Genomic DNA, 22,693 nt, shown 5'->3' with positions numbered 1-22,693 from the left:
ATTGAGATTGGTGTACAGCCTAAGAAAGGAAGTAAGTTAAAGGAAAGAGGAAGAGCTCTTGAAGGTATTCATTCTGGTAAAGCAGACCAGTGCAGCTGTTCACCTATTTGTCTGGTCAGAATTCATAAGCAGTGGCATAAAGATTCTTCCAAGTCAGTTCAGCAGGTAAATGAGCTGCAGCAAGGGAGCAAGGTAATATGACTGTGGGTGCAGTGAATTGAAATAATTCACCTGTGGCATTTTTATGCATGTTTTTAATATGTAGTAGAAATCACAATGTGTTCATAGGTGATTTATCCAGCAGGAAATAAAGTACTATATTTATATCATTAATTATTTGCAAAACATTTCCACTGCTCTAGCTTCGGCACTGCCTTTAGAGATAATAACATTTAAGGAAACAAGGCTGAGATGATGATCCAGAGGGCTCTGGCATTGCAGGAGAGTTTTATTGGGTTTTGTGCAATGTTAGTAAAATTATTAGTGTCCTCTTTCTATGTGTTTTTTTTTCCTTAAGTACTCTAATGGAGTTTTTATAGGCATTAATGAACAAGGATGAGATCAAACAATGCACACTTTACCCTTGTGAGCAGTCCTATTGACTACAGTGGGAATCGTGTTGTTTTTTTGTAAATGCTATTCATAGTAGAGAATGCAGAACTAGTCCCTAATGGAGGAAATGTCTCTATTAAATCTTCCATCATCTCTGTATAGACTGATTTATTCTAGGAAAAATAATTAAATTCATTTAATTATTCAGCTGTCTATAAAAGACAAGAAGGAATTTGCACAAAAGCACAGTTTAATCTACAACCTTATGGCAGTGCTTAAGACAAACAGCCCAGCAAAAACCTAAAAATATAGTATATTATTTATTAAAAAAAGAAGAACTCAATATGACCTGAAGAATAAATAAGTCAATGCTGGATTTAAAGTTCTCTCTTTTTTTAACTTGTTTCTTGCTGATGGTAAAGTGAGGAGAGCAGAAGCTTCAAGGGCAATGCAGTCCCACACAGTAGAGCTCCAGATGTTTGTGTTAGTTTATTGGCATTTGCAAGAACAGCAAAGCTCTCTTTTAGACCTCTTATGCACAGGAGGAGGTGGTTTTAGTTAAAATTTGGTTATTAAGCTGCAGCTGTGAGAAGAAAATCTGAAGTGTCCTTCAGTTGCTAAAACTACAAAGTATTTCCTGATTAGGAAACAAACGTACAGTTTATTCCTAAACTCTGGGTCCAGCACTGGGAACATTTAAAGACACGAGTCTTTGCACCCACACACACGAAGGAGCTCAAAAATGCCTGTAGGTTTTGACTTTAAACTCAGTATTTTCACAGTCAAAGTAATTAAAAGTATCTTTTTGGGACCCTCTTGTAAACACAGTGTACAACAGCTGAGTGTAGGAAATACTTTAAAGCAAACGTGCTGAGAAACTCATTACAGAAAATCAAATAAAACTCCTTTGAGACATGTAAATTTAATAGCAATGGGTATAATTTTATAAACATATTTCAAACTTAAGATTTCTAATGAGATAGCTCATTGATCCATAGGCGCTGAAGTCTAACCAAACAGTGATCTGCAATTACAATTTGGTTAATCATTTCAGTTCCCAATAAAAAGGCTCCACAGTTGCCTGGAGGCTTGGCATAGGTGAGGAAAACCATGGGATCAGCTTAGCTGCTAAAAAAAGCTGTGTTTGTAGCTTGGGACCACTGCTTTGCATGGGCTGACCTCCTGTAAATCACAGTTAAGGCACGGTATGCTCCCTGCCATGGAACTGGGCAGTGATTCTGACAGTATGCTTGGGGTTGATCTCGGTAAGTCTCATAGCAAAAGCAGAAGTGGCTTGTTTTCTTTGTGTTTCCTGCCTGAGAGCAGCTGATTTGGGTTAGTTGCTCTGGGATTGAAAAGAAACAAACAACAACAACAAAACCCTCACATTATTTTAAGCAATGAAGAAAACCCTTTCAGGTTCAAGAAGGTACTCACAGACTGCCAGGAGACTGGCTCACATTGAATGGGCAATGATGTGCTTCAGCACTGGAGGGTATAAAAACAGCTTATAAAAACACTTCACTCTTGACCAGAAGGTTGATTCTGCAGTCCCCACTAAAGCATTAGGTCACATTCCTGCAGAAAATCAGCTTTCAGAGATATACATGTTTACTTGGCCAGGTTCTGGGCATGCATGTGATCTAAGAAGGTAGAGCACTCACACAAAAATGCTAAAGAACTTGAGGTGCTTCCTGGTTTTAGCATTTGTACTTCTTCAAATACCAGCAATACTGTGTTTTAATGGAGCTGATTTGAGTCAGATCCCACAGCTCATCTAAAATTTCTCAGGGAAAGAAAACACATAAAACCACTGATGTTTATGCTGTTTGGACCCAAGTAGTATAGTGCTGCTGATAGCTGTTACATTGCCACAATTTCACATTCTTCTCTCAGCTTACAGTAGGATCCTGGTTTTTACAGGGTTATCTGCATCTGGCTCCTGTAGTTCTCACAGAACAGCATAAACCTCTGAGGCAGCAGGCTGCTGCTCACCTCTGTGCATCAGTCTGTGTAGGGACATATTACAAGCCAAACATGACACAAACATGAGAACAATCCTTTTGAGTTGAGCAGAACCATCAGCATCCATGAAGTTATTTAAGTGTGTAAATGTTGCAGTCTCAGCCCTCAGGGACTGTGTATTCCTGTTCAAAGGAGGGGGGGTTCAGTGTTGTTTTTTTCCCAGTGGTGTATTTTCCAAAGCTATTCGTACTGGAAGCAAAAATACCTTGTCTGAACAACAGTACTCTATTTATCAGCTGTGGTCACTGTATTCTTGCCTTTTGTTTTGCTTGTTCCCTCTGAATGGAGAAGAGTTTAATTAAATGTTTGGGGGATAGATGATTAGCCATCAGAGGAGTTTCTGCATCTCTCACAGCATACAGTTCACTGAACCAACCCACTGACCATTCATCTCAATAGGATGCTCCTAAGGAGCACTTTGCACTCAAAAATAAACTCCAGAGATTCCTGTTTGCTTTCAGTATGAGACTTTCCATTATTTTTTGTGTCCTTCACTATTTTCTTCATGGTTTTATTGTATCATCTTTAGGGTCAGTGATTCTCTCAGCCTTTGGGGTTTGTAGTTTGACTCTATATGAGCAATCTGCCTCATGCAGAAGAGAACTGTCACTCAGAAGTGACATAAGGTACTCTGAGAGTCCAGACTGCACTGCCAAAGTGCCAGCCAGCAGGAAACAGGGACAGAGGAATCATTTGGTGATTTAACTTTTCTGTATTGCTCCACTTTGCATATATTAAACTAAATCAAAGTCTGTGGCTGCAGGAAAGGTGACCACTGGAATCCTATCTGTGCAAGTTCAGCATGAACATATATCCCTGTGTGCAGAGGGGACTCATACAGCAAGTACTTACAGCCTTTGAGGTTTCTGTCTATGTAGAATGCAGGTAAAAATACGACAAAAAGTAAGATCAAAAAGCTTTTCTTCTACATGATCAGGCAGCTTTCTGACTGTGCTAATGTAGGGAGCTGATGTCTACAGATGTGAGAAAATGTGTACACTTTCAAAGAGGTCAAAATATTGAATCATACTTGTTCCTTGGGATCAGCACTGCCCTTTTTGTCTCTGAAAGTCTATGACCAGAATTTACCCCTTTTCTTTAACTGAACATTTTTGCTTCATTGCATGATACAAGGGAAATGAAAGTGCCAATGCTCTTCTAAATGTGGGGTTTTCCATATCTGTGGATCCTTGTCAATATGTCCCCCTTGATACGGGACAATAAGAAGTCCAGCAAGGCAAACCTCAGCTAAAGGTTTCAGTCTCAACTGTGTATCCCTGCTTTTTAGAATGTACATTGCTGTTGAAATCAGTGAAGATGTTTTGCATTATTCATTCTAGGCACAAAAATATGGCTTGGAATTTAGCTGTCCCACCTCAGATATTCCTCAAGCACGTGATAGTTTGTTTTTCATTAAAGACTAGGCCATGCCTCTTGCAGAGAGCTCAGAGGTGTTTTTCCAGAGTCACCAGAGATACCCTCCCTGGGACTGCCCTTCTCAGTCCCTTCAGTGTGTACTGCAGAGTGGCTGACACAGCTAATACTGTCACCTCCTTGCTGTCACATTTGAAGTTTGCTACTCCTGAAGCCCTCTCCTTCTCCTCCTCCTTCTCTGTCCCACCTCCTCCATGTGAAGGGAGAGCAGCATGTAATGTTTTCACTGCTCCAGCAGAAACCAGGAATGATTCCTGTGCTGCAACATCTCCATCACCCTGTTACTCTAAAGACTTTCAAGAAAACTAATAACCTGTCAGAGGGGCTGAGTGCCGAATCTTTCCAAAGTGGAGCTTGCATTTAAACTTAGAGCTCTAAATATAATGTCACTGTGAGTTTTGGTTTATAAATACAGTTAGGCCTAAAAAACCCACAACCCTGTATAGAGGAAGTGGATATTGGTTTGCCCTTGGATTCTTCTGTTTCTGTATGTTTGCTTGCAGCATTTGTTTTACAGCTTGTGTAGTTTTTCACTAAGTTATAAATGAGCATGGTCTATATGTCACGTTATTGATTTGTGAAGTCCGTACTTTGGACAAAGAGAAAATTGTCTTGATGGATTTACTGGATCTTAATTTGTTGTCTGTTTGAAGAAGTCTCCTTGATATTATTCTATTGGTCTGTAATCCAGTAAAATCTTTGGAATTGAGGAGATTATTCGGTTTCAACCAGAATTTGGAGCTGAAACAATAGATAGTAGGCAGAATCCTCTGGCTTGTGTTTCGGTGATCAAACTGGATGACCTTGTTGGTACTTTCTTGCCTTGCAGTCTGTGAGCAGGATTCGCACATTTGAAAAGATCATTTCTGCTCCTCTCAGCACAAAACCCCAGCCCATTACACTTGCCTTTTCCCTACTGTTTTAATGAGATATGTAAGTAATCTTACCTAAGATGAAATGAAAAATAACTCTGTAGAGGCTGCTTGGTTTTTTTCATCTGAAAACTGATGTTTTACATCCTCACAGTTCTGAAGAAATGGATTAGAATCTCAGTGGAAATGAGTTTATGATGAGGGGTAGGTCTCTCAACACTGGTTGTACACTCATGAAGATCTATAATGTAAAAACTGAGCAACCCCTATGTTTGTTCCTGTGTTACTGCCACCTGGTATGTTCATCATGTCATAAAACAGTTTAGCAGGACTGTAGACACCAAAGTAAAAGGTTTTTCCATGCTTTCCTAAGCAATGCTTGCATCTCCTCCTTCAAGGGCTTCACTAAGATTCCATGGAATTACACTATAGAATAGGTGAGACAGGAGGAAAACAAGAGAATTTCTGTCTGTCTTTTTCCTCCTTATTATCTTGCTGCTTGGTTTTGTTACAGCTGAATTGTATTTAGGATTCAAGACAGTCATTTTTCATTAGAGTCGTTAATGTTTAGTCCTGACTCGTAATTTAAAATTCACCTGCATTCTTTCCTGACAAGTTCTTAGACTGAATGTAGTCACCCTGGGATGGCTAAGGTTCTAGGAACAACTGTTAGAGAAATCTAGAAATGGCACTTTACACCGCACTATCTTGTGCTTAAATGGTGGTCTAAAGCTGTCCCCACTATTTCTATTCTGAAAGCACAAGGATGCTGCGTGACCACCCTGAAAACTGAAGTATGACATTACCAAGGGAATGATCCTCTTTATGTGTTGCTTATAAACACAAACCTTAAGGTGACATAATATCTATATACCCAATACATTATTAACATCATTGCGCATCACGTGCTCACAAGGCTCACACTATCCCATTGGCAGCACTGCTTATACTTCTCAGGTATCTGTGGTGTCTGACTCGGAGTGTGTAGTAATGTGTAATGTATCCAAGAAGTTTTCTAATGTGCCACCTCATGGAGTGGAGGTGAATGACATCTTACTGCTCCTCACCCTTCCCAGTGCTAAGAAGCGTAAGAAGCAGTTAAAGGTTCAAAAGCTGTAAAGAGAAATTTATTCATTAAAAGCCAGAAGATACCTAAACCAAAAATATCCTGCCTCTGTCTGATTGTATGCAATGGGAGCTTCACTGTCTCTGTGCCTTTATCTTACACTTCAGGACACTGAATGGTGGTTTAGGCCCAGAGCATCATTTTTCTCCTTTGGGGACAGGAGAGGATCCATAAGCACATTCTTATGCACTTGTGTGCCATTGTTTTTCTTTGGCTGCACAAATATGCTGTTTCTTAAAAATCACTAGCCTTGTGAAAAACTGGTGAACAGCTTTATGGTCAAGAACAAGCAGGCACGGACAGAGGCAAGCTACAGGCCAAAAGCTCCATTATAACATAAATTAGAAGGCTAGGAGCAGGCAGTGTATCCAAGGACCAAACCCAGGAGTTAGCGCTAAGCACTGCAGCTGAATGACTATAGGCAAGTGGTGTGTTTCTTTCTTATATCTGATAGAAAGGACAAGCCATCAGTCCAGCTCACAAGCCAGAGACAGATCATCCATTCCAGCAAGAGGCTGATTGCAGTAAAAGGTGCAGTCTGATGGTGGCATTACCTTGAAAAGTTAATAGCATTACCAACCTTGCCTAAACTCTAGGCTTACTCTGGGTAAATGTGCCAGGCCTGATCTATGCATTCGTGTCACCTAAAGCTGGGGGCTCTTTACCAGTAACTGAAACTACTAGAACCTTCAGCACAGCTTCCTCTTTCCAAGGGAATCCACTACATTTTTCCATCCTTCTCCTGCAAGAGGACTGTAATGGCTGTTGCAATCTTACCTCCTTCTACTTCCAGGTTCTCAAAGTCCGTGGAAAAATGTGTGTATTCACTCTGGGGTTTGTTTTTATTGCCTTCACATTTTCCAAATGTGTTTTGGCATAAATGTCTTGAGTTGGAATTTTCACATGCATCTATTTTGTGCCATTATTTGTATAGTGGACTTTTCAATGCCAGGCAGAGAGCATATTCTTATTTCCCACTAGGCTGCCCACATTACTGTTGCTAGAAAGCTGCGTGCACACATGCAGCCTTCTTGTTAATGCCTCTTTTCCCAGAAAGTAATTTAGAAACCTCTATGTCTTCAAAACCACAGCTGTTTGCCATGAAGCTGTCAGACGTTGCCCAGCTGTAGTTGCTGGACCTTGTGAATTGAATTGTCAGCAGAAACCAGGGCTTTTTACTCATAGCGAATGTAATAAGCTGAAACACACTGGAGTTTTTTTCCATCACAGTACTGCATTTGCACTAATTACATTATTCTGAACTGACTTTTTAAACTTAATAAATTTGATATGCGAGTTGCTAAGGAAAAGTGTCCACAGTTATTAAGATTACTTTTCTTACAGTGCATTTTGAAATTACCCAGCAGCAGAGCAGAGCGCTCCTACACATGGACCACTAATCAAATTGTCTGATTAGGTGAAATTCGAGACTTTCAGCAAAGTTTCCTCATGCCAAATTGCAGTAATAATTGTTCCATCACTTCTCCTCAAGGGAATCTCTCAAATGCTTCAGATGTAATTTAATTTCTGAACTGACTGTATAATTAAATAATACCATATAGCCAGAGGTAATCTTTCTCTATATTTATATGTAAATATTACCAGCAAACAGGAGCCATAGCATCCCTAATTGGCTGTGGCTAATTATATATTATGTCTCGAAAATGTTAACATTAAGGTTAGAAAGTCAAGCACTTAGAAGTTGGGCAATGTCAGCATTAACGTTGCCCAGGCAACTTCAATTTTCCTGCCATTTGTCTGCGTGCATGTTAAGGTTTCTAACTGCACAATCACTGGTCTTTTTTCCCTCTTAAGTCCATTGCCTTATTCAGTAAACTGGTAGTAATTGCATATTTCTTTTTATCTATCTTCCTCATTAAGACCATGGCTCCAAGCCTTGTTTAACTCAAATTATGCAAGCCTTGCACAGCATATACGTTTATTACTTTCCTCTTCTGTGTTTCTATGGTGCTTTTACTACTGAGCACTATATCCACCAGGAAGGAGAGTGTCCGGTTGCCTAACTCCCCCTTTAGGGAGAGCTGGAGTTTCAGGAATCCAGACCCCACTGATAGGAATGCAGGCTGCTGAAGTGATAAGATGTGGAGAATGTAAAACACTTCTGAACGGGCTATGCAAAGATAAGATGTTGAACAGACTCCTATCCCACAGCAGGCCTCCCTAGAACACACCTACCGCAGAGCCTCTAGAAAATAATTTATTTTCAATCACTTTTGTAAAATCAGCTCTTAACACCATTCTGGGTTTCTGGTTGATGAACTCGCTGTGTTTCATATAAAGTTGTCAAAAAAATGCTCACCAATTACAAAATCTTTGGGACTGATTTTTCCAATATAAGAGTGTTTCCCAATCTGGCTGTTCCAAGTATCACACAATACTTCTCCAGCTGACTTAGAGACAGATGCCCAGTTCTGCTATAAAAGTGCTAAGCTTCCCAGCTGTAACAAACACCCTGTGCAGTTAGCTTGAAAACATAGCCATGGAAAGCTGGCCAAAACATCGCTCAAGCAGCTTGCCCAGCATCATGTGTATTGGATCCCAAGCTGGGGCATAGGCCACTTCTCCAAGGCCACACACAAATTCTTTGACAATCAGATAATTTTTCTTCATTTCAATCTTCCTACAGTTTCTATATCTTATTCAACTTTTGCAAACACAAGATAAAGTTCTAGACAGACAAGTTCTCTCCCCTGGCCAGACCTGGAGTCATCCTCATCACAGCCCTCTCTTGTATACAAAAGGAGACAGGTCCTGACAAAAAAAGAATAACAGTTTGGGCTTTAGAATGAAAAATTATTTCCTTTGTTAAAATCCACCAGCATCCACCACCCCTTGATGCTAGATCAAGTGGTATCACTGTGTACCTTTCACCTTTTATGTAGTGGGAATCACTTCTGAATGGGAAGACCAGGATCTAATCCCTTCCTTTGTCTTCTTTAAAATAAGCATCAGTGATGATAGTCAGTCTTAAACCAGGACTATCCCAGTGTTTGTGAGTTTGAGTTTGGAGTCTTACTGGTCTGATCACTTGCCAGTTGAGATAGTAAAAACCCTTGTGTTGCTGAATAATGACATTGCTGAGGACATCAGAGGGGCTACACTCAGCCCAGTCCTTTGTGACCCCCAAGGGAAATGCCTGCAGTGCGTGGCAGTGAAGCTCCTGTTAACCAGCAGCTGTGGTTTTGGTATGTACTTATGGACCTGAGTGTTTTGGTTACTCCCAAATCCTGTTTTAGGTGCCTATATCCCTTCTTTAATTCCACAGACAGATATTCATTTCAGCAATTACTTAGCTCAGTGCATGCTTACTCTGATTTCTAATTTGTTGTTGAACTTTCTTGTCTACTAGAAAATAACTGTTTACTCTGAACTTGTATTTAGATACATGTATATGAAGTTAATTAACCATAGAGAAAAGCAATGTGCAAACATGTTTATTAGTTGCCTTAAATACCCTGTCTACTTAAGCAGAAAATGTTTTTATAAACCATTATTCATTTAAAATATTTTATTAAGCAAGGGAAACATTAACAGTAATTCATTAAATTGATAGATCAATTAATTAATTGATGGATTTGTCCTGGTCACTAAGGGCCATACACTGTGTTTGATATAATTTGGCATTAAAACTGTCAATCTGCTCGGACACATTTGTATACCTCAGCAGGAATTTATCTGTAACTTTATATACCTAACCCCTTCTGTAAATCTGCCCTAATGCCCTTTGGGTTTTCAGAATTAGTGGCTCTCATCCTCTGACACCTGGATATTTATTTACTGCTAGCACATAACAGCTGCCTCTTCACCTGATCCCTTTTTCACACTTAAACAGATCATTGTAGGTAAAGATAATTTCGTTTCAGAACCTAGTAGCAAAACTAAAAGGCAAAGTTGTCAGAAAGCTGGTGCTGGATTCAGTGACCCAGCAGATCCTGTATGTCTTATGTCCACATTAATGTGACCGAGGTAGTTATTTTTCTTAATCCTAGAAACTAAGACTTTGCATTTTTGACAGCAGGAAGGACAGTGTTTACACTATTGTTAAAAAGGAAAGAAATAAAGTTTATATGTATGAGGGCTTCAGTTTGTAATGATGTGGCATAGGTTGAATCAATCATGAAACAGGCCCATTTGGCAGCCAGTATTACAGCAGTTTCCTACCGGATGCCATATATGGCTAAAACAAAGCAGCCCTTAAGTGAAAAATTAAAGACCCATTTGTTGCATCCTTTTAACATATGTAAATTACTTAATAGATTATAAAATGTATGTGGAGAAGAGAGTATGAGTCGACCATATTCCAGCCTGAGATTAATGCCTGACAAGATTATCTGTCTGAAGCCTTTTGACTTAATCAGTTTTTTCCATTATTTCATAGTCTGACAAAGCTGGCTAGCTATTTGACATGTATGCATTCATGGTAAAACCAAAAAGCATATCAAATATTGTTTAAAATTATAGCAGGTAGGTGTGTTATTACATTCTAAACTCAAAAATTGCTTCTATATTTATATATATTGCCTATTGACAGATGAGAGCCAAAATAATTCTTTCTGACAGCCGTTTCAGCTGAAGGTGGGTAAATTGTTTAGCTTCAGAAAAAGCATTTAGAATAGTCTAATTAGCAGCTGAGCTTCTGCAGTGATTTACAGTCAGCTAGTGTCTGATGTGCAGACTGGATGCAGACAGGTTGGTTCTGGCGTGCATTGCAGCAGTGGAAAACAGGAGCCAGCATTTACATTTCAGCAGATTACTCTGAATTCACAGAATTGTAACTAAAATGTCATTAGCCCAGTGTTTGTTTTTGAAACTGAAGCTGGGGCTAGTCCAGGTCTCATTGAAATGATTTAGGATTTTTGCCACAGGTTTTGGGCAAGTGTCCCACTTTGAGCTCCGAACACATAAGAACCATTTGACAGTTTGGGTACTGAACTCCTTAAACCTTCCAGCTCAGTGCCTCTTAAATATGTAGGCACTGCTACCAGCGAAATAATTTCCATAGTCTTATTTCTTGCTCTACAACCGCATGCTAATTGCCTTATTGTTTTTGGTGAGCTACCCCGACCCTGAGCTGGCTGTCTCAGGACATGGGGTGCTGGACTAGCAATAGCCTGTATTATATTTCCAACTGAATGTTTTCCTGTTTAGGGTTAGTCATGAAAGAGTATTTATTTTTGGAAGGCATACCACATGTTCCCAATCCTTTGTTTGCACAGCTGTAAGAGAAGATAACTTAATGGAAAGAATAGTCTTTCAAACATGAAAGAGTCATCTTCCAAGACAGCTTTTGAGATGCAGCAGCATCTATAGATTCTTTTTGGGTATGCTTAGGCATCTGAAATTAAAATCGATGTTTTTGTTATTACGTGGCATAGATTAGGTTTGGGGTTGATAATACCTGCAGATCTGCTCTGGGTGAGTGCACAGAGAATTAAATTTATTGACAGCTTGGAAAGCCATTCTGGCATTACTAATTGTCATCAGTTTTCTCACGTACTGTAAGACTGCAAGCTACTATAAGAAGAGAACAAGACTTTCACACAGAAAGCAGCTGTATAGATCTCTTATTAACTATAAATAAGATCTTATGAAGTACAGTGTCCTATAAAACTAATTTGATTTCACTTAAAATACATAACTTCTCAGAAAGTGAAGACTATGGGGTTTAGTAGCATGTATTCTTCAAATAAAGTCTACAGGTATGAAATAAAACTAATTTAAACACATTCCAATCAAATAACTGAACTTAAAAGAATGACTGCTATTCAATGTAAGCCAGTAGTATTTTGGTGGAATGAGGTGAAACCATTTATGATTTGTGATTGTAATGGCTGCCCTCATATGCGAGTGAAGAAAAGATTGTACCCAAGGGAAGAGCTGGTCTGGAAAAGTAACTTCAACCTAGACAGTCCTTTAGCCACCAAAAAGATCCTGATAATACTGTCTCCAGCTAAGACGGAGCAAGATAAAAGTGTTAGACCTGCATTCTGGAAGGATAACCTAAGGCATTATTTTCTTAACTGCTTGTGTTTATTCATTTACTCTCTGAAGTGAAAGCAATTAGGTGAATATATCATCCTAGCTAACAAGGATTTGGGTTGGGGGTTGTTTAAAATTGTTTAGGTGATTAAACAAAACTGTTATATGTGGCTTCATACATAAGGATCAAAACCATCAAGGGTATTTCACATTTAATACTGATTTTTAGATTTTTTTGGTTTTTAACAAAGGAAGTAGCTCAAGTAACCTAATGGCCTTGATTAATTCTGGGTTGGAGCTATGGACCTCTTTCTTTGATTCACATATTTATGAAGTAAAATACATATTCTTGCTTTTTCAACTCCTAAATAGTTTCTTAGTTCTGACAGTATTCCTATAGAATCATAGAATAGTTAGGGTTGGAAAGGACCTTAAGATCATCCAGTTCCAACCCCCCTGCCATGGCCAGGGACGCCTCACACTAAACCATTATCACCCAAGGCTTCATCCAACCTAGCCTTGAACACCACTGGGGATGGAGCCCCAAGTCCTCCACAGGGCTGCTCTGAATCTCTTCTCTGCCCAACCTGTAGCTGTGCCTGGGATTGCTCTGACCCAGGTAGAATAAACTGCAACAAAGAAATATTCTACACCAGCAAAAGGGATTGTGGCTGACAAAACCAGTATGTGAGTCCCAACAGTTTCTGTTTCCAGAAAAATTCAAATGTGAAATAGTCTTACTTCACTTCAGATTTTATTGTGTTACATACGACTTGAATAGTTTACGTTTAACTGAAAAACAGTTTGTTCTATGATCAGCCCTTAAAATAGGTCATGATCTGTTCTGGTAGGCTTTTTTTAGTCAGATCTATTAGATTAAATTTTGTTTATACAAAAATGTAATTTGCATATTTATGATGTTATTAATACATATTAATAATACATAATTAACGTATTAGGACATAAAGCCTTATGTAAATGAACAGGAAGGAAAGCAGTTATTTTGTCTAGTCTAAATAGCATCTATTCAAAGTTTTCTTTGTTCATAGCACCATAGCTTGTAGTCATGTTTATAACAGTATCTTCACTTCCTGTGCAAGTGTCAAGATTTGGAAAAGCACAATCTTTGCTCAGTAGGGACACTGCTTTGTATTGTGAGTTCTCTGCCTTTTTGGTCTGCTGGGGCATTTAAAACAGTATGGCATAAATCTGTCCCCTTCTTCCCCTACTTTTCTACCCAAAAGCCAGGATAGAATCATATTTCAGTGCCATAATATTATTTTGGACCAAGAGACGGAGAGATGGATGTTCTTAAGGAAGCTGCCATCTACATAAAGTTGCTTTCAGAACAGCGGCTTTACTCAGTCCCCAGATGGTGTTCAGGGATCACTCTGGATATTTAGACTGATTCACTTGCTAATGGTGCTCTTCCCCTCATTCTTATGTCTACATTTTTCATATAGTGATTGCCATTTCTTCACATGAAACCCTGTCTTGGATATGTCAAAACTCATCTTTTTGAGAAGATGAATCTCTCTGAAATACTAGTTTTATTCCCGACAGCAGTAATGTGTTCTTTTATGAAATAAGGTGAAAGTCATTTGAATTGATTAAATGATGGGCTTTGGAGTAGTTTTCATTCATTCCAGGACTCAGTTCATATCCAGTATTTTACCTCGTGCTTTGTCATGGCTTCTGAGACACTACCTCAGAGGTGGCGCTTTTTGCTTGGTTCCCTCTCAGGTGCTGTGCATGATAGCATAGAATCAGAGTATCATAGAATAGTTAGGGTTGGAAAGGACCTTAAGATCATCTAGCTCCAACCCTCTGCCATGCACAGGGACACCTCACACTAAACCAAGTCAGCCAAGGCTTTGTCCAACCTGGCCTTGAACACCGCCAAGGATGGAGGGTTCACAACCTCCCTGGGCAACCCATTCCAGTGCCTCACCACCCTAACAGTAAAGAATTTCTTCCTTATATCCAATCTAAACTTCCCCTGTTTCAGTTTCAACCCATTACCCCTTGTCCTATCACTACAGTCCCTAATGAATAGTCCCTCACCAGCATCCCTGTAGGCCCCCTTCAGATACTGGAAGGCTGCTATGAGGTCTCCACGCAGCCTTCTCCAGGCTGAACAGCCCCAACTTTCTCAGCCTGTCTTCATACGGGAGGTGCTCCAGTCCCCTGATCATCCTCGTGGCCTCCTCTGGACTTGTTCCAACAGTTCCATATCCTTTTTATGTTGAGGACACCAGAACTGCACACAATACTCCAAGTGAGGTCTCAGGAGAGCAGAGCAGAGGGGCAGGATCACCTCCTTCAACCTGCTGGTCACGCTTCTTTTGATGCAGCCCAGGATACGGTTGCTTTCTGAGCTGTGAGCGCACACTGCTGGCTCATGTTCATTTTCTCATCAACATCTCAATCAACATCTCGAGTGTGCATCTCAAAACCCATCTTCTGCTAGCATGACTGCAGCCTGCTGAGATGGGGAGATAGTACCACAGTGCGGGTCTGTTTCCTGAGGACATGTGTGATTGCTTCCTAGCTTTACATTCATGACTGCTCATGAGGTACCATGCGCAGTGCCAGGGATCATGTCCTTTGCAATGTTACAGGTTTGCTGAGGGAAGTACCAGGTGCATGATTTTGATGTTGTAAAACTTTTTTGACTTCTCAGAATAATTCTGTCTATTAATTCAGTTTATGTAGGCAATTTACAAGTCTAAAGAGTGCTGCTGCCCTTATTTACATCTGATTCTTTCCATTAGTGAGAAAATTGATGCTAGCCAAGGATTTCCTTGGCATAAGAAGTTTGGCAACTTCAGGCATGTTTGCCAATGTCTTTGTTTATAGAGCCAAGCCCAATGTTCTTTTTCAAACATCAGTTTATCCAAAATCTGTGTGGTTTTATTGTAATTAATGATTTTTTGAATAGTGTATTTCTTTTCACTTCTGGATACTGGTTTTTTCCATTCTCAGGCCTCTTAATTAACAATCTCAAAAAACCTGCTTAATCCCTACTACCTGAGCTTTGGGCAGCTTCTGTTATTTCACTATTCAGGGTCCATGGTATGGTTTAATCTTTCTTTACATTTATTCCAAAAGCAGAGCATCAGCCATGCCTATCATTGTTCCCTCTTACCTCTGCCATAGCAATAGGTAGAGATTGTTAGTAGAAATGTTCATGAAAGCCTTTAAAATGGAATTATTGGGTGGGAAGACCACTGAACTTACAAAACCTTTCACTGTCACTATCAATTATCTAACGAAAAGACTGGATATTTTACGCTGGTTCTCAGGGAATTTTAGGATATTTATTCAATCCAGTCAGAAATGCCAGCCAACCTGTGAGAAAGCAACACCATAGAGAAAGCTCATAAGACAAATCTCTGGTAGTACCAACAGCAGGACTCATCTCCCATGGCCTGGCCCAAAGCATGGAATATATACAAGTTATAAAGCAGCAGCGTGGGATTAACATAGACTTCTTGGCACTTGCGTATAGGCATATTTGAGGTAAGGTGTGAAATGCTGACAGTTCAGTTCAGTGTCCTGAATTGCAGAATGATCTCTGGGCAGCTTATATATTGGCAGCTCAGATGCAGTTGAGATGTTTTTGTAAAGTAGCACACACAGATTCAGTACTTACAAGTTTTACAAGAGCATCTTTTGTTAGGAGTAGATCAAAGACCAACAGGTATCACTGAGCAAGAGTTCAAAATTCATCATTACAATGCAAAGGCATTAGATAAAATGTTCTGACAAAAGCAGTTGCCAGGATTCACTGATAGGACTTGATGTTCCGATCAATTAAAATCAGAGTATCCAGTAGATTTCTTTGTTCCCTCACACTTTTGCTTCACTTGTTTGGGTGATAGAACATAAGCGTCTACACTTGATATGCTCTGATGCAAACATTAACAGGAGTAATAATGTTTCTGAAGAAGAAATAGGCAAGCAGAACCATTATTTTAGGATAAAAACCTAGCACACCGGTGTTTTTTGGACGTAACTATGCGAACACTATGACCAGACTTACACTTGGAGGAAACTCTGGAAAGGACCTCAAAGCTCATCTATGCCATCCTCTTGAGGTTCATGCCAGATTCATCTTGGCCTAGATTGTTCCAGGATATTTAATCTACACCAAAGAATCTTTGATGTTGAAGACCTCCCATGGCCTCACCTCCCTTCCCAGGCAGTCTCTTCCACTATTCTCTCTGCTAGAAAGCTTTTCCTGATGTCCAGCCCAAAACTTTTATGCTGCAGTTTTCTTTCTTGTCCTCCATACTAAAATTGATCTTACCATAAGGTTGGAAGGGAGATGGAAGAAATAAATGAGGTGATTTGAGGAGCAGGAAAAGCACTTTGTGTGGGTGCAGCTTTTTCTGGCAAAGCTAAGTTTTTGCAGGTACCAATTTTGTATTTTTGAGAGACCAAAATGGTCACTTCCAGCTAAAAAACTGCACAAATTGGCAGAACTTTCCTTGCAAACCACTGCCAGGAGAAATCTTACCCAAGTACACATTCAGGTAGTGTCAAGGGCTTGTATTTTTGCTTCACACAAGCATTAATATGTATTTAATTTAAGTTCAGAGCTGATGTCCCATAAAAAGTGAGAGGGTGAGATACCTTATGCCTAGGTCCTTTCCTTGGGCCAATGGCCCAGGGACTGCACTGAGCAGTAAAGTGAAAATTTCAAGTGAAAATGTGTTAAGAAGCTAAATATTGATAAAATGTGCATGATACCATGTCATGGGGAAGATAGTTTGGACAGAGACACTGAGGCAGAACAAATTGGCTTCATGTATAAAATTCTCCAGAGGATTTTCCTGGCCAGCCCAGATCCATCAGGATTTGAAAGAACTAGTGTTATCTTTCCTGCTGTGAATGCCAAGTTTCCCTCTTCTCTTCAGTTCTGGCTGAAGGGATTTCTAGACAGCACTGATGAGGGGTGTGTAGTTACACATCGTAAGGACTTAGCAAGCAGTCTATTTTAACTCATGAGTCTCGTTACTGCAGTTCAGCGGCTGGCAGAAGCCTTTGTATCTGTGTCCACATCTGCTTGTTCTATACAATGGCACACAGAGTTTCAGAGCAGATGTTTATATTTCAAAGCAAGATGCTTATATTTCTCCTTCACTCTGCCCATTGTATGTGGGCACAAGCATTCCTTCTTCTGTGGATTCTCAGAAGCACTTTATGTCTGGATACCTTTGTGTCCAGATAGAATAAAGAATGCCCTAAGGAATGTAGGGTGATGCCCATTACACTGACAGCAAGAACATATATTTGCCCTTCTCACACCAGTGAGACCTGAACCATTAAAATATAATGATGCACATATACAGCAATCTTGCGTTAGCTGCTAAGGTATATTCATGTTTTCAAGGCTTCAGATTACGGTCTCACCTTGTGCCTTCTGTGTGCTTCACTAGTCTGCATTTTCCTGCTCTTTTTTTAAATGCTCGGGGACGTTTCTAAAGACATTTATGTTTTTGAGAGCTCACCAGCTTTGATTATTCAACTGGGCCAACCTTTGGGTTATGACTCATATATTTCTGAAGCAATGTTGATGGAAAAATTCATGGACTTGCTTTTGTCCCCTCCCTAGAGGATACGTTATCATCATGGTAGAGATCTGGGAACTGACAGCTCAACATCTGGAACAAAGTCCTTCCCAGATTCTGTAAAAGAGTATTTAAACCAGAGAATTCAGGTGAACAGAGGCCATGAGAAGATTCTATTGATTTGTAAAGAGCACTGGTCTTATGCTCTGTTTTGAAGTGTTTTGACACATCTTCAGCTGTTATAAATGAGCATCATCAGTGAAAAACAGCTTCTTAAACATTATTGAGAATTTGGCTACATATCAATTAAGTATTGAAGCCAAAACAAAACAGAACAGGCATATTTAGTTATGTTTGTCCTGGCATTGCATCTAATGGGTGTTTAACTATCCTAAGAGTACTATAGATTAGGTTATTTTACAGTTTGGGCATTTTCTTTTAGTGTTACAGTATTTTTTGATAAATTGAGGCTATCCTTTCCACACAACACTGGCATTTAGGTACCACTGATATCCATGACCCTTTCCTCAGTGGAAGATAGTCTTAGCTGGGACACCTCTCTATTTTAAGGATCTAAAAATAACATATGGATGTTATCTGACTTCTTAAGAGACAAAAGGATTTGTTAAGAAACTAAAACCAGTGCCTAGCAGCAAGTGTAGAGTTTCCATAACTTATTTCCAGCAGCCTTGTTAGGATGAATTTGAGTGTTATTCAGTGCTTGACCTGCTGGCCAATTTTCCCAGCATGCTTGATAATTGCACCATGGAGTAGTACATTTTATGCAGTATTTTCAGGGACCCAATTCAGTTTGCACATTGTTCATTTTTAACAGGTCTTGGGGAAATGTATGAGGAGTAACTGGGGCATCAGTACCCATTGAACTCATCGGTGTGTTATAAGGTCATGTGAAAATCATTCCTCTTACAGAGTGAACGTAACAGCATCAATGCCTGTATCACATCTATTCCAGGATTTCTAAAGCATTCCCTGGTACTGTTATTTGTTACTGCCTGACAAGTACAGTCAGCATGAGCAAGGGCTGTCTGTGATGGTGGAGCCAGTTCTGGTAATTCAGTGAAAGATAAATGTAACTAGTGCTGGAGCATGGACCGAGTTTGTGGAACACCAGTTAACACATACTAGCAGAGGGATGATTTACACCACTGTAGCTTGGTCAGGATGCTCTTCCAGCATTAGCTTATCATCCTGGTGAAATTTGGCCACCTTGCTACCTGCTGATTGTAACTAACTGAAGTGTGAGACACAAGCATTCTGTTTCTACACTACTCAATAAGCACAATGAAATGGCTTCTCCACAAACCAGTAATAAAATTAAAAATAATTAAAAAACCCTACCACACAATATGCTAAAATGTTTTAATTTTTTATGTTTCTTTTTAGTCTTGGAACTGAACAAGGTGATTATTCCCACTTATGGAACTGTGCCGGATCAGCAAAACCTTCATACCCCTGAATGGGTGGGTACTTCTTCAACTGTATCTAGTATTTCCTCATACAGATATGCAGCAGTCAGTAACTGTTCCAGAAAAATAGCATTCCTTTGCTTTAACATCACATGCAGTTTGTCTGTGTGACTGAATCTGAGTTGCTGTATTTCTGTTTCCTTAAAGGTACCTAAAGTCATTGACTCAGATGTGAAAGATCAGATTGACACAGGCACTGGGCTCAATTAAAAATGACCAATATATATTCACCATAAACTGATACACAAACACACACACCCTTCCTCTCTATTTGTAATTTTGTACATGTGTGTATAGGATTTCTGTGTGTATATATAAGGATAAATAGTTATGAACACACCCTATGTATATACATGTAAATACACACACACTGTAGATTAATACATACCCAGCAGTTAGTTGTCTAACCTGTGAGTTCAGGATTCATATTTACAGAAAGCTTGGAGACACCAAAAAATTCCTTACTTCAATCAGAGACTGAAAGGGGCAAGAATTAAAAAGACCTGGAGGTATCCATTCCCTTTATTCAAAGTTCAGGCTCCCCAGCTCACCTAATGTTTTCTGCAGCTAAGAGGCTTCTAGCTCTAGCTCAAGATATCCTGCCTCAGATCTCACTTTATCTCTAAGGGATGGCCAGTTGACCCCAACAAGCCCTGCCATGGCTTTGCCAACCTGATGCCCAACTGGCATACTTTTTTCCCCTAGAATGGTACCAGTGTGGTCTGCAGTTGCACAAGGAGATAGCTGTAAGCCTGGATTAAAAAAGGTGTATATTTATCCTAAAGCTAATGGAGGAGCTCCATATAAATCAAAAAAGCCTGTTCTATATTTTGTTACTCTAATGATGAAGGTTAGTGTTGCTGGCTTTGAGTGTGTGTCTTTTCTAGTCAAGTTACCTCTGCAAGTGCATCAGTGTTATAGGAGAACAAGGTGTAAAGGAACAGGTTCAACGGTGTCAAGAATATCGCATTGGACCAATTAAGTTGAGCACCTGAGATCTTGATGACTATTTTCACATAGAGAAATCGTTTGGGAAAGTACCCTAATGGTGCCACCAAGTAATGAGAGCTGGAACTGGTTCCCTGGCGGCCCTGTCCAAAGCATTAACATTTAAACTATCATCTATTTACAAGTAACTGAAATTGTCTGTGCATCTCTATTGCTGTCTACTAGATCCTACTAGGATCCCACTAGGATCCCACTAGAAGATCTACTATGTGCTCCTGGAATGCCAGCTTGCTACCACTGCTGCTGGTTATCCCTTTAGCTTGCAAAGAGGAGGTCCACTGAGACTGTGGAGGTCCAGATCCTGCTGACTTCTCTGCCTATAAGAAAATACACTGTATTCTTTGTATGACTGGGAGAACATACAATACAATGAATAATGAGCTAAAAAGTTAAAAGATGTAAATCAAACGTTCAAATTCAGGGGTTTAATTAAGCTTGCCCTGTCTTTAATGTAGATATTATGATTGGAGCTATTTAGATAATTTATTTTTCAGCCTGGCCACCAAACTGAAAGCTATTTTTTATTCATATGAAATTGAACAGGGAAACAGACTCATAAAAGAAAGAGACAAAGGATTTCCATGTGGTAGTGCGTTTTGAAAGCAGTGTAAATGATGGGATTCAGTCTTTATTGCGCTGAGATACCCCAGAGTCTTGGGGAGCTGCTCGAGCAGCTTAGCTGGCAAACTACTTGTCATACTTATGTGTCAAGGAGGTTTGTTCCTGTTTCTGCTATAGGAAACATATCCAAAGTACCAGGAAATGAGTTTCTTTCTGGAACTGGATACCCTCACCTCCCCTGCCACAGCAGGGTGGGTTTTGTTTGAAACTGCTTTGCTGTCTGGAAAAAAATTAACTGTTTTTTGGAACATGAGGTGGAACCAAGGGCTTCCATTTCCCAACTGACTGCCCTGACCAGGGTGTTATAAAATTCCTTCTTAGACTCTCCTTGTGGTTCAATTAGGTTAATTTTTCTTACGTATTTCAATGAAGTGAAATGGCACCAAAACAGCTGCACTGTCATATACCTTGTGGTCAGGACAGTCTCCTCCAAGCAGTCTTGGTAAAATTTATTTCTACTGAAAATCAGCTGTCAAAATCAAGTTTTATTTTTGGTTACTGATGTTTACCAGCAGCTGTAATTTCTGCTCGGTTTTAGCAGCACCTATTCTACGTTGTTCCTTCCATGTCAGGTTCTTGTTGTCAGCCCCTGGGCAGTTTCAGTGGTTGGAGGGGCCAGAAAGATGAAATTGAGAATAAAATTGAGATCTACTGAGCCTGTCTGTGAAGTGGATGAGTATTAATTGTAGCTAGAAATAGAAATGGAAACTGAATAGGAAGCCTAAGCTTAAATGATTGAATAAAAGGGAGGTACTGAGCCTGTTGTCTAAACTTAGAATATGTTTTGCAGCTGGAAGTCTGATTTGATTCTACAAGTTGTCCTGGAGTAGTCAAAACTGAGAAGGTTTATGGCTAATAAAACCAGTCCCGTTCTTGTAGTGCTGTCTCTAAGAAGAGGACCATGTGCTAAGTTTGCAGGAAGATCCCTACCTCATTTAGCACACAACTGGGATATTAATCTCCAAAAGGCTCAGATTCTGTGAGGATATTGTTTGTAGTACTTCAGTAAGCTGGAAATGTGGCAAGATATTGCAGGGAAAGAATGAAAGGCTCTTACGACTAGAGAAACTGAGTTTGGTCCTAAATAATAGGATTTTATCCCTGTTTCTGTTCTGAGGTTTCTGTGTCAGTCCTGAAAATCGCATCCATCTTTTTATTTCCTGCATGTCAGAGGGGCACATCTGAGGCCCTGTTTGCATTAGTTCAAAATAGTCACATGCAGGCATGAAAATGAGTGTATTGCTCTTTGAATAGAGGGAATTGCTGAGCTCCCGGGAAAGATGTCACTGTCTTGGTGTCTCAAGCTGGAACTCCAAATTTAGCAGACAGTCAACAGGTTTTGGCATTGATCTCTAGATGCCTTACAACATGATCACTGTTCCAATGGGGGTTATATTGTTACTTTCTCTCCTGGGAGATCTTGTAAAGCTAAATTTCTCAACATTTATAGAACATTAAGATTCTATGAGGAGAGTACCACAGGCACAGCTAGAAGGAAATTCCTATTTTAGGGGTTCAGGTTATTCAGGTGCGGTGTAACAAGAAAAAAAAGACAAGACATTGAATAAAGAAGATAATAAGGAATATTCCAGAACTAGTACAAGGAGTATAGAAGTATGGCTTGTGGTTGTGCAATTACGTCATGTATCATAAACAGCACATACAAGGAAAATTAAACTGCATAAACAGCATTAATTCAAGCCTTTCACAGCTCTCATGTTTCATTATACAGTCTTACCTACTTGTAAGTAGATAGTTTGAATTTGGATATAACAGATTTCTTGTGAGTCAATATCTGCAGAGGGAAGGATAACTTCAAATTGTCTATTACTGCTGCCCTTCAAATACAATTTCTGTAGCGAGAAGGCTTCAGGGAAGCCAGAAAGAGGGAATTTCCTAGCTTTCGCATCCCAAGAAAGAAGGGAGGTGCTGAAAAGCAGGTTTCCAGCAGAATACTGTCTTCACCTTTCCTTAAAAGTAAGGCCTTTGGTC

General features: G+C 39.7%; 1 protein-coding gene across 1 annotated transcript in view; it reads left to right on the top strand.

The window, feature by feature from the left end:
• Positions 1-1,771: 1,771 nt before the first annotated feature.
• ANO6 (anoctamin 6) overlaps positions 1,772-22,693 on the top strand; it is a 72,008-nt gene continuing 51,086 nt past the window's right edge. Inside the window, exons 1-2 of the mRNA XM_034062905.1 lie at positions 1,772-1,817; positions 18,990-19,066. Of these exons, the coding sequence (XP_033918796.1) occupies positions 1,772-1,817; positions 18,990-19,066 (123 nt within the window). The remainder of the gene's footprint in view (positions 1,818-18,989; positions 19,067-22,693) is intronic.

Source organism: Melopsittacus undulatus, chromosome 5 (genome assembly GCF_012275295.1).
Source record: "Melopsittacus undulatus isolate bMelUnd1 chromosome 5, bMelUnd1.mat.Z, whole genome shotgun sequence".
In the NCBI taxonomy this organism is placed as follows: Eukaryota; Metazoa; Chordata; class Aves; order Psittaciformes; family Psittaculidae; genus Melopsittacus; species Melopsittacus undulatus.
The sequence above is the reverse complement of the archived record's forward strand: the minus strand, read 5'-3'. Positions and strand labels throughout refer to the sequence as shown.